We start from the raw sequence: 13538 nt of genomic DNA, 5'->3' as shown, positions 1-13538 counted from the left end.
TGCTCTGCCTGCTCTTTTTCATCTCACACCTGCCTTGGAAGACTGGCTCTGAAAGACAGAGCCTGGAGAAACTGCCCGGAATCTGGCCCAGTGTTGGCCAACACAGAGCAGAGGCCAAGTGTACATGGGTGATGTTGGCTATGATCCTGGCTCGGGGGGCATATGGCTGATGCAGACCAAGTGACTTAGGGTTGAACTGTGCCTATAATGTATTCAGATGGTACTTACTGATCACTGTGGTATGTGTTTAAATGGAAGAATGAGAGCAAAGGGGGTGCGGTGGCTTATGCCTATAATCCCAGCACTTTGGGAGGCCAAGGCGGGCAGATCACCTGAGGTCAGGAGTTCAAGACCAGCCTGGCCAACATGGTGAAACCCCATCTCTAATCAGCCAGGTGTGGTGGTATGCACCTATAGTCCCAGCTATTTGGGAGGCTGAGGCAGGAGAATCACTTGGGCCTGGGAGGCAGAGGTTGCAGTGAGCCAAGATTGCACCACTGTACTCCAGCCTGGCAGACAGAGAAAGACTCCATCTCAAAAAAAAAAAAAAAAAAAAAAAATAGATTATTTTAGTTTTAAGTAAGAGACTGTGTTAAAAAAAAAAACAAACAACAAAAAACAGCACAATGAAATATGTGCATAAGAGGATAGTTAGGTTTCTCTCTGAACTTCAGAATCCCCTTGGAGAAAATTCCTGTGGTTCAATTCCTACCAGGGACCTATCTTCTTTCTCCATCTAGTTCCTAGGCTTCCCACCTGCTGCAACCCTAATACTGTACCCTTTCCTCTAATCTTGGCCATGAAACTAACCTGTGAAGCTTGGGGCGAGCCACTTAGAATTTCCATCACTTTTTCCTCCAGCTGTAAGACAAGGATAACACACTGACCTGCCTCAGAGGGATGTGGTGTGAATTAACTGCTGTAATTAGTGGTTTCTGTGCTCTGCATACACCAAGAGGATATGAATGCCAACCATTATCACAGTGGCCTGGGTAAGCGTTGTTGCTAAAGCTATACTTGGGAATAACTGTTGGCAAAGAGCTGACAACTGGAAGTTGCAAACTTTACACAGAAGCAATATTTCCAGTATTTTCCCCAAGCAATCATGAGTAAATTGCTCACTAGGGGTGGAAATGGTTTCCAGCCAGTTCTGCCTCTTCTGATCTGTGCACCCTGCAAAGCTCAGTCAATGCCAGGTAACTGATCCTTCGTAAGTCTGCTGTTTAGTGCAGATGAAGAATTCAGAATGGTATAATTTGGACAGGGATGAGATTTCTGTGCAGTGGTATATATTAAAAGCAAATAACTTGTACTTTGTTCAAGGCAAGAGCTATAGAAATAGAATTTATAATTTTTAATTATCCAATGACAAAGACGGCCACCTTTTCTTTTTTTTTTTTTTTGAAATGAGGAAAAACAGGTCATAATTAACAGCTTGTCTTGGGTTTCCTTTTAGAAACCTGAAAAATATATCCCTATCACTATTGGCAAAGAGAAGTCAAAATTGTGACCTAGAAAGCTATATGGAAAAACTGTTAAAAATAATGGGTTTAAAAAATTGATTTCCTAAACCTTCAATAGAAGATTTGGAAAAAGAATGCTGCATATAAACTGAGAGAACCTACTGTATATTTTGATAAGAGGCCTGTGCTTCTATTATTGAACAAAACATTTGCTACCCTGCAAATATCATTGTATTAATTTATATAAAAGCTGTATTTTGTTTTCTAAGTTGTAACCACTGTGATTTAAATTTTGAAAGAGAAAGTTAGTTTCAGAATGGCATGCAGAACTGTGCCAAGATCCAACATCTTTTCTGGGAACAAAAGGGAGGCTGCCCTTTTGTAGCTAGTTGCGTCATCAACATGTGGGTCAAGGAATTAGGTCCCAATGGATTCCTGGGGTTGCAGCTGTGCCTTCTGGGAACTGGCCTAGAAGGGTGGAGCTCAGCTATTGGGCCAGGAGAGTCTGGTGGGAAGGAGAGATTTTACTTTATTTCTCTTTAGCTCCCTCAGGCAAGATTCTAGAAGTACAGTTTGCTTTGCAAATGTTCTCATTTTACACACAAGTACACCAAAGTGTGAACACACACAAATTAAGGTGATAAGTATGCCTAGGTCTTGCATACCAGAAAAAAGCAATGGAGAATATTTTTCCCTTCTGTGGCAGTTCCAGGGGATCTTGTTTAGCTTAGCTGGGGATAAAGGTGACATTTAAAAATAGCCTACTTTGCTCATGAAAAAATGGTACTGCATCAAGGTGGCTTTTTTGAGGCAAAAGAATCATTCTAGGTTTGGCAAGGCAGTCCTTGTAAGAGCACTGGCTTGCTTTTGGAGTGCACCCATCATCTTCATTTCAGGATTGGCAAGAAGGTAAGTTCTTAATGATGACATAGTTAAGAAACATAGGTAATTTTGGATAAAAGTTGTGTTTATGCCTGAATGATGATCTCTTTGGGTTACACAAAAGGATTAGTAGTGAGGCTGCTTTCTGACTACTAGATTTGCCACGTACAGGCACACCTGGGTATTAACAGAAGTCAGACCGATTTGGGGGAATCGTGAACTTGTCCCAATCATTGCTACAGCCCCAGTAGGGATGCATTTTAAATCAATCCATCAGAGATCACTATGGTACTTTATCTGATGGATTTATCTTTGCCTATAGTATATGAATATGGAAAAAAATTAAATGTGTGTTTACAGTTTGATAAACATTCATCATAAATTACACATTTTAATTTCATTTATTAGTTGGGGACTATGGAAAGCAGGAATTTCATTGCATACAAACTGCCATTCAGACTGAAGGATTAGCAATGTCCTGAAAAGGTAACACTAATTGAACAAAATCCATTTCTATCTTAAGTTAGTCCCCACACTGTTTGTATTCAGAATTTTGGAGAGGCAAAAGTAGCATATTACTCTTCCTACTGACTACACTCTTTGTCACTTACCCTTCCAATAGCTCCAACTCTGTCATCAAGTATAAATCTAGTGTGAATGAACTTTCTATCATTTGACACTTTGTATGAATGCTGTACTCACCATGTGAATTTTGAGCTCTATTTATGTATAAAAGAACTTGGTCCGATATTTTAGTATTAGCATGCTGAGCAGTCTCCATGATATTATCTCACCATAAAATGACTCCAAAAATCTCAGTTATTAATGGGATTAATGGTGATAACATAATTCCAGAAAGTTGCTACTCTATATGTAGATATATTGGCAATAAAAATCAGTCACTGTATGCCTTTCCCCAGTAGGGGATCTCTCACTTTTCCCTGATTTTTAAAGGCTTCAGATCAATAACTAGAGTGACATTATTAACAGCTCCCTCAACACCTTGGCCAGCGCTAATATTAAATCCATTACACCTTCTGTTTGACATTTGCAGTACAGCAGAAAGTGCTGTAGATACAGTCACATTGTCTAGGGACTGGGGTTGGATGTGGGGTTAGTAAGATGGTTTCCCTTGCCTAACTTCTAAATTCAGTTCATTGATAGAAATCTTGACCCAATACATAAAACCCCTCCACAACAATATACCAGATGGTAAATAATTCAGCCATACAAGTGTATCTCATATCCAAGCAGTTTTTAAATACAAAACATTGATCCTCAGATAAATTTTTACATTCTTTATGGTTATTCCTAAACATTTGTTCATCTAATTATACCACTTACTGTGAAAATCATCTAATGATGTCAGAGGAATTGAGCTCCTGTTTCTGTAGAATCAGGAATAGATACCAACTTACCACAGCACAGAGGCATAAGTTGAAACTGAAGATTATTTCCATTCAGTCAAGTATTCTACTGTTTCCATTTTGCTGGCCTTTAAAACATTCGGGACATAGTGTAGGTATAATAGCATAAAGATCATACTACTATAATGATGATCCTAATGCCACAAAACAGGTTAGATTCTGCCTGAAAATTTAGACAAAACATGATAACCCATATTTGAGACAACCAGTGGGTTAGCCATGCAGCTGTAGTTATTCATCATCCAAAGTACTGCCTCATGCATGTTCCTAAATTGTCTAAATCCTGGTACAGTATTGATTTTCCCTTCTATGAGCTCACATCCACTCAAAAAGCCACAAGAGCCCGTTGCCCTGGCTGAGTTCTCTCTGAAGCAGGATCCAGGTATGTTCTTCCTGACAGGGGTCCTACAGAAGAAACTGATCACTAGCTGGTGGCAAGCAAACCACTGGAGACAGAAAGGGAATTTTATCTTAGAGAAACGTGAAAATGAAAAAGCTAGTTACCAGGAGCATATACATTATAATCTTAATTTAGAAAGAAATACAGAAAGCCGCACCAAACACTCAACAAATGTACATACATACACAGGAACAGAAATAAAATCTAGGAGGGTACGTAGTGCATATATATGAATAATGGTTATTTCTAGATGGTGGTGGTCTTTACTCCTTTTTCTCTGAATTCTCTGAATTTTTTGCAGTGGGCCTGAATTAATTTTGTAATTGGAAAAAATAAAGCTGTTTACTAAGAAGGAGTAAAACACAACAATTTTACAGCCTAATATAGGGAATATTACTATTTGCCTTCAACACAGGAAGAATTTTAAAGTTCCTCCAGGATTTTTTAAGGGAGTTGCTTTTCTGTTTACTAAGCATTTAAAAGGCATGGCACTGAAATTTATGAAAAAGATGAGGATAATACTCATAACCCCAAGATGGCAGAATCATTAGGAGTAATCATGAAAAGGCACAAGCAGATCCACAAAAAGAAAACCCTCCAAATGCCATTTGTCAGAGGTTCTGTGCTTCTCATGCTGCAGGAGCCTGCAGGACAGCAAAGGGCAGTCTCTTCCAAAATGTTCCAGTCAACCCCTAAATAGGCACGCTCGGACTTTATAACATTTTAAACAACGCCACTCATTTATCTTTTGCCTGACTTAAGATTTCTCTGAGATAATACATTTACTAAACTGTTAAGAAATGTGCATACATATAAAATGTTTATTTGGGTTTGCTGTACAGTCAACGGATCTTTTTTTCTCCTCCATTATCCTGAGCCTGAGTCAGGACAAGACAATCTCAGGGCTGGCAGTTCAAAGAAACAGAATTCCTATTGGGGCATAGTATCACTGCCTCTTAGGCCGGTTTAGTCACTTATTTCCTTTATTATAATGCCAAATGTTATTTAGAGTTCAGTCATTTGGTGATGCTGTGCTGAACACATCAGGGCTTCTGAAAAATTCCATACCTAATAGTCCTTTCATTTTCATAATAACCATATATCAATATCCCTTTTCCAACTAAATTACACCACTATTTTAAAAAGAATCTGTGTTTTATCAGAGTTTAAGAGATTATGATGCAATGAACAACAGTCTTCAAAAATGTTCCTTCATGTTATTAAGAATTAGGAAATCTTGTTAAAATTCTTTCAGCTTTTAAGAAACATAAGCAGCTTTGTGATGTAGTGCCTGACATGAACTTTTAAAGTAATTCCCTTGGAGCGATTATCTGCATTAGTGAAGATATTTCATTCAAGGTAGCACCCTACACTGCTTTTCAGTATTTGAGCAGTCAATCTAATTGCTTTTTTAAGCCAAAGGTAGAAAATAACCAACACTGCAGACTTTGAAGGTTAAGGTAGCTTAATGTTCTCTACTGGTGAGAGTCACATTCACCATCAAGGAAGAGAGCCTCTTTCTTATGCAAGTGTAGCTAATGAGCCCAAGTTAAGTGATGTGGAAGGCAGAGTTTTCAATCTCACTAGCAAGGATGACTAAAGGAAGGCTGGTGAGGGAAACCTAAGTAAATTTATAGTGTCTGTCAATCACACTTCAATGTTAAATGATAGAGTAACTTTAAAGGAGAGAGTTAACAGTTGAAGGAGATATATATTCTCCTATAATCTAGAAGTAATAATCTGTAAGAACTGTGTTCTATTAGTGTACCTAGGGTTATTTTATGCTTGCTAGGACTTCATAGAAGGCATGGGATTTATGAGAGTTCTTATATTGACATATTTATTTGGGCTTACTGTTGTATTTAGACTCTAGCCTAGGATACTCTAGCAGAACTGGTTTACAGGCTATGGATTTGTTTTTCCTCCCAAAGTCTCACTGTCAACATGCATTTGGGGAGACATCAAGCTCAGTATGAATTGACAGGATGACCTAGCTTCCGAGAAGACCAAACTTAACCTCAGGCTGCATTAAGAGAAGCATAGTAGCCTATCCTGAGAAAGGTGACAGTTCCTCTGCTTTGCACTAATCAGAACATATCTAGAGGGCTGTGCTATTCTCTTCACCATATTTTTACAGGGTTCCCTACAAACGGAAGTACAGCCAGGGCAGGATGACTAGGATGGTGAGGCTCTTAGGAACATGCCATTGAATAAGGGTTGTGGAATTAGCACTGTTTGACCTGGAAAGGAGAAGGATGGCAGGAGGAAGGGGGGATCTGATGTGTCTGACTTCACATATATGAGAAGCTATGATAGGGAAGAAGGAGTAAATCAGAAACGTGGTCCCAGAGGGCAGACCTTGGATCAGTGGGAAGTTGCAGCCAAGTAGCTTTGGGATCCCTGTCAGGAATAACTATGAGAACTACTCAACAAGGGAGTGGGCAGCCTTGCAAGTTCATGAGCTTCCTATTGGGGCAGGATCTAGCAGAGACTGGAAAGGTTACCTGCTGGTTTTGCTGTAGAGTTGGCTGCGTATGTTGGAGGTTGGATAAAAGGATCATGAAGATCCTTTCAAACTTGAGCATTTGTGATTCAAGGAAACAAACTTTTCTAAGACCTTTCCTCATACAAAGGCTTAAAACTTAAATTCTGTCATGCTGTGTGTTTGAGTCATGAGGAAGAGGTTCTCCAATCCAACATCAGGATGAAAGAGTAGAAAACCATTTGCATGTGCTGTTTCTCAAATATGCCCAGATAGGAACATTCTATTGACTAAAAAACAGTCCCAATTATCTCACTGACATATTTGCCCAGTAAAGTCAGTGAGTTATGGTATAAGAATATATCACTTCCCCACCTGAACAAAAATATTTTCATTTTTAAAAGGTAAAGAATAATCTTAAATATTCTCTTTTCTCATGTGTGGGGCTCACTGGAGAAGGATGATCACCAATGCTAAGAATAATGAATGCCCTAGAAACTACAGTTAACTTCACTGAGGAAAATGGATTAAATACTTCCAAGAGTCAAATTTTTTTTTTTTCCTTCTGTGTGAGAAAACATTGTGATTACTTCTAGGCAGGCCAAATAATTTTCTTGGAAGTACGATGAGTTATTTTAACGTTAATCTTAACATAGGTTTTTCTATTTTTCTTGCTAATAAAATGCTTTTGTATTACGAATCTATTTTAAAACAACAGATCAAGTAAAGTACAAGCATCTTTGAAGAGTGAAAAAATAATTTTCCAAGTAAGTAAATACAACTTTGCACTTCAAATCAGGCCTTGATTCATTAAAAAATCTTAAACTTCTCATGAGAAAAATTAACATTTAAACCACTGCTGCTTGGCCAAGCACTCCACCACACAAGAATATGAAATATCTCCTCTAAAAAAGTACAAAAAGGACAAAACCACAAATGTGGAACTTCAATTAATTTAAAGCCCCAATCAGCAAAGAATAAATCCTTCGCAGATCTAATTACCAGCGCTCTCGGAAGACCCAGGCCGACCAGCCAATCTTCCCCGTGTTTGAACAGCTTGATGAACTAGGGGACTGATGGATATCAAGTCATTTTGTTTAATTTATAAATGGATTTTCCCCTAATACTTAAATTATCATCAGTACAACACAATGAAAATGGGAACATTCTGAATGCAAAGTCTATAAGAGTCCTGGAAGGAATCCCAATGAGGAATGTCACCTCTGTTCATTCCTCTATACAATTGATCTAATTAAATACTGAGGGTAGAAAGGCAGTTTAAAATGTAGCCATTTCTGTTTTCTTTTTAGCCTTAATTTATCGTTCACATCTTTCAAGTACCTTCTGATGCTTAAAAAAAAAATAAAGAAACCAAGATTTCTGCAAGTCCCTAATACTTTTAATTCTCCACAAGCTAATATTTGGAATTCCTCTGCCATAGATTTTGCTGAATAATAAATAAATGCATTACATTTAGCCATAGTAACAATAAAATGAAGAGGGTATTCCAAATCGGAAGCTTTTCCCTCTAGTAATTTGAAAGAGAAACTAAAGGAACTAGTACCTTCTACATGTATTGTTCAACTGAAATTAGATCTCTGGATTATACTTATTAAAATGTCTCCTTATTTTCAAATCTCTTCCTTATTTAATTACTGCATGGGACTGGAAGCTGCATGGAATTGTTAAGTACCCTTAGACCTATTTATAGTCTCTTCACATGGGTAACTTGAGCACACTCATTTGGCAAAGGTCCTGCCCACCAACCCACACATTGGGTTTGCAATTCCCACCTGGCTCGGGGGTCTCCGACTGAGAGGAGGAAGATGCTGAGCTGGCTCCATCCTCAGCAGTGCCCTGCGACAGGAGACCCCGCCCAGGGGGGAGCTTCATGCCCAGCTGCTCAGCCATCTCCACGTGGTCTCCGGGGTGGACATAGTCAAAGACACTGCTGCCTGTCAGCTCCACCTAGAGGGGGAGAGAAAGGGTAGAAAGGAAAGGCATTACATAGGCTTCTCCATTTTCAAATTCAACACAGTGATTCAGATTCTGAGTAGAAAAGAAAATACATCCAGGTCCCAGAAACAATCCTGGTTCTGTCTTCATCTTCAAATACTTAAGGATTCTTGAGGTGAAAGAGAAAGATGTTTTCACATGTATTTATTTAGCAATTGTTAAGCTCAGTTTTTTTTTCTTCCTTACACGCTGTTGTTTGCATAAAGCCAAAACATTCTGTGAAATGTGGACGAGTCTGCCTTGTATTCAACTGTTTTATCCACGCATCATCAAATACTTGCATGTTTGGTGTCAACCAGATGATTGACTGAATTCTACAGTTTTCTTATTGAGAAGTTTGAGTTTTGGATAGGAACAGCTATAGAAACAGCCGGAGATAGCAGTCGAGTATTTTCCTTAAAATACACAGATTTCCAAGATGTGTTTTTATACATATCATCTGATTTCCATGTAAATTTAAATGTAAGGAGGGCTGCTTACAAATATATGCAAAGGCATAATGTTTTCATTAAAAATTACTCATTAGCTCTATAATCGTATGAGGGATTTTCCATATAAAAGAGGTCAGCTGGGGTCTGAAGCAGCCATATTTTTTTTTCTGCTGCAATCAGCTTGTTTTGCCTTCAATCTAAAAAGGATACATAGTACAAATCTCCTTGAGGGCTTTTTAAAAAAATGTTTTATTTTGTGTACTCTTTGAATCAGGCTAACTCTAAAGGCAGAGAATGAATATCAAATATCAGAACTGTTTCAGCCTGAAATAGAGGCACTGAGTATTTTAATGCTGTCAGGCATGACCCCTGCATCTGGGTCATGCGCCACCTGAGGGGGCAGAAATTGCTGGTAAGGACTGGCCTTACCTCTGTACTCCTCTAATGCTCTAAGTTATCTCCTAAGAATAGTGGTAATGCTCCTAACATACAACAGGGAGAGATGTGTCAGCAATAGGACAAGCAAAAGCTCTTTCCCAGGTCACTAATGGGTTTCCCGGTCCTCTGGAGTGCAATGGTTTCAGGCCAGCTATGACATACCATGGAAGCTGCCAGAGCTTCAGACTGTCACAAGTTTCTTGGTGGATATTTACCTAGAACCCCTGCCTACCTCATTTCCCTTTCCAGGATAATTTCCAGCATCCTTCCAGATTCCACCTGCATGCCTGCACCCTTTCATGCCAAGAAGGAAGACTGGCGGTGGAAAAACTGTCACAGAGAGTGTAATACTCAGAGCAATTCTTGTCCCCAGAACTCCAAGTCTCAGTAACATGATCACATCTACTCCCAGACTCCATTTGATTAACATCTTAACAGGCTGCAGATCTTCAACATCTACCAATTAACATAGGTATAAGTCAGAAAAACAGGAGGCTAAATTCAGTTTGGTTAATAGCTATTCCTGAAAAAGGCTTGCATAACTTTTACGGAAAATGAGGTACTTTTCTCTTGCTATTAAATTGCACTCTCCTACTGTATCACCCAACCACTGACTATATCATTTTACAATCCCTATTTCCTCCATTTGGTATTGTTACAGAGCGTAAAGGGATTCACAGTGATCAGCTCTTACCCTCTGGGAGGGGGGGATTACATGGAAATAATCCCTTTAATGTGCACCTTGCCTCTAAGCACTTCACACAGTAATAAATGGGTAAACTGACTTTGAGCAATTAAGAAATTAAATGAAACTAATAAAATGTGTGTTTTAATATTTCTTGATGGTTATTTTGTTTGGAGATTAGTGAATATGAGGAAGTCACTCTCGTTTTGCATGGAGTCCAATTGTAGCACTTTCATAAATATTTCTGTCACTTTTCTCCAACTGATTTTTTTCTTTAATACTTCAGTGTGCCTTTTGGCACCGACCATAGATTGTGATAGGATGACAACACAAATGGGAGATAAAATAGATTTTTTTAGGGGAGCTGGTTATTGAATATTCATGTAAACCAGTCTTATAGAGAGCAGAAACTGGCCACTCTCTCCACATCCTGATTTGCTTGGATGTGCAGATACTTCCTTCCCATAAAATAATGTCTGGAGTATGGCACATCTAGGGCAGGACTGAGTATCGATGTGCCACAGAGCACTAGGGCATGGTGAGGACTTTTTTTCCCTGTGGCCTCATGGGATTTCCCACCAACATACCTCCAACATACCTCAAAGCTTAATGATGAGGGCGAGGTGGGCACTGAGAGTTTGACATTAACATAGTGTTTATATGTATACTGTAGTTAAGGCCGCGCAGTGTGGAGGAAAGCCCCACTACTTGGAGTCATAACCTGACTTCAAGATCAGAATTTTCCTCCTCAGCTGTGTGACCTTGGACAATTAATTTAACCTCCCTGGGCTTCAGTTTCCTCTTCTGAAAGTGGCAGCATTGCTGCTCTGCAGGGCCCTAGGAGAACCACCCACATTATATTCCACATGGATGCTCCCCTGGAGTTTTGTTTCTTGGGAATGGTGCAAGGCTGTGGCCCTGAGAGCTGGGAAGAAAACAAGACTTGGTTAACCTGCCTCTCAGCCTAATTTTGAAAATCCAGTGAAACTATGCAGAAGGAATCACTTTGTGAGAAATAAGCACCACAAACACGTCTTGTTGTTGTTGCTGTTTGGTGGATCAGGATGAATGACATGAAGAAATGTATATTATTGTGTACCTTTGTTTCCTCACTTTGGGACATCACTGTACAGCAGGGGTGATACATGCTTTCAGCCTTAATAACAATACTGGCAGTTACCTACTATGTGCAAAAAGTATTAATTTTTGTGCTTTGCTTTGATTAATCCTCATAACAATCTTTTGAACTGGTATGATCATGTCCCGTTTACAAAAGAACCTGAATACTGGAAAAGGCCAAGGGTGGAAACAGAATTTGGTTCAAAGCCCACTTGACCTATCACCCCTCAGGTAGTAGCACTGGCAGCCAGAGAGACCTCTGAATTCCCCTGTGCTTCAGCTTGCTTTATTCAGGAAAGAACACTGAGCACCATGAAGGGAGGAGGCTGAGGGCAGGCAGACTGCCAATCCCCTGGAGCTGGAGATGTTTTCCCATGGAACTCTTGGGCCAAAACAAGGCACTAAAGGAGGTGTACTAAACCAAAATACAAGTAGGATTAGACAAAGGTCAACTTACATATGCACCTGAGTCGTCATCATCATTATCATCACATCTTACATGTATCCAACACTTTCAACATTTCTCATACTGCTTTGACTTCATTTCACTTAAATTTTAGAGCCAGAAGACACCTTAAAAACCATCTTTTAGCATCTCCTTACTTAATGGGAAAAAGCCCTACAGTTCTGAGAAGTTCAAATGCATGTTCAAGTTTACCCAGCTGTTTAGTGGTAGAAACAGGGCTGTGAGCCCAACTGTCTAATTCTCAGTCCACCACTTTTCCCACTAAACCCTTGTCTGATTTTTTTTTCTCTCTTATGGATACTCACCAGGTGAGACACACTAGAACTCATGTTTCCTGCCACTAAATTCTGTGCCTCAAAATAGACTACAGACAGCAAGACGGAGAATTTTTTGCTTGATGAACAGACATTACTTCATGTTAGCTTCAGGTTGGAAAAACAAATAGAGCTCCAATCCAATGCTAATTAGGTACCTTTAAATCTTCAGTTACCACCTCTTCCAAAACATGTGCCTGCTGAGAACTAGGACTAGTCTGTTATATTTAGTAGCTATATTACAAATGTTTTGTTGAATGAATAAAGAATGGATATTTACGCCTGAAAAAATTTTCTTTTACTTGTACTTGATTTGGAAAAGTTTAAGTCGGTTCTTTTATGTTACTATAATGGCATTGTAATGATAACATTATTTACTCCTTAAAATGTATTATAATATAGCATCATAATATATTTATTCACATTAAGTCCTTGAGCTTAACTGAGGATGGGATTCTATGAGTGCCAGGAAGGGACAGGTTTTAAGAAACTCTTTAAGAGAATAGTGTCCATCTTTCATAATCCACTTGTTTCCAATCTATGGCAAAACTCTGTTTAACTGGTTAGTTTCCAGTGTTCACACCCTTATGTCCTCAGGATCTGATCTGTAACATAGTTCCATAAAAAATTAGTATTTGTTCTTAACTCTCCCTTCAAATCACCAATAGTAGAAATTCAGAGAAATTTCATTTTATGTTAATTATTGGTCCTATTCTCAATCCTTAATAATGATCTAATGGAAAAGTAGAGCTTTCCCCCTCCAATAATGTGTTCTTCTGATTAGTGCAAATGGCGTTCTAAGGCAACTGTGAGAACTTCAAAAATACATGTTCTGTTTATGAAACTCAAGATAACAGACCCATTGATCTTTGAACTGTTTCTCTAGCAGAAGAAGAAAAAAGCATGACTGTTTCCAACTTCACCCACTTGGTCTAACTTTACTCCAGCTGAATAACTCTAGAAGAGAACTTACTCTCTCACGTTGCTTAGTGTACTACAAAACAGCTGAGAATGCATCAGGGGCAGCAGATAGGCAACAAGTAATAAATAATCACATCCAGAAACAGCATTTTGTTTAAACTCTTTTTTTCCTGCCTTTTGCCCAGTGTTACCATAGATTCCTCCAGGACAAGCCATAGTCACTTGTGCCATCCAGCATATCCTATAGTCAAGCTAAACCACATAGCCTTTGTCAAATTTATTTCACATTCTGTTAGCTTGCATGTAATTTGCACACTAGACACAGCTGATTTGGTAACTCTGAAGTTTCCTGGAAAAAAATGTAAATATATTATACAGTGGTTTGAGTTGACTTTTCCATGTCAGGTCACTGTACCCTGCTGGTAGATAGGATGGGGGACTAATTTGTCTTTTCATACATCAAGCAAGCATGTCAATAGCCTTTGCTTGGCCCC

At 39.0% G+C, this 13538-nt stretch overlaps 1 protein-coding gene across 2 annotated transcripts in view; it reads right to left on the bottom strand.

Moving 5' to 3' along the window:
• NPAS3 (neuronal PAS domain protein 3) overlaps nucleotides 1–13538 on the bottom strand; it is an 864000-nt gene that overhangs the window by 118999 nt on the left and 731463 nt on the right. For both annotated transcript variants that reach the window (XM_028851483.2, XM_028851486.2), the window contains exon 5: nucleotides 8448–8622. In XM_028851483.2, the coding sequence (XP_028707316.2) occupies nucleotides 8448–8622 (175 nt within the window). The remainder of the gene's footprint in view (nucleotides 1–8447; nucleotides 8623–13538) is intronic.

The sequence above is a fragment of the Macaca mulatta genome, chromosome 7 (assembly GCF_049350105.2).
Source record: "Macaca mulatta isolate MMU2019108-1 chromosome 7, T2T-MMU8v2.0, whole genome shotgun sequence".
NCBI lineage: Eukaryota > Metazoa > Chordata > Mammalia > Primates > Cercopithecidae > Macaca > Macaca mulatta.
The sequence above is the reverse complement of the archived record's forward strand: the minus strand, read 5'-3'. Positions and strand labels throughout refer to the sequence as shown.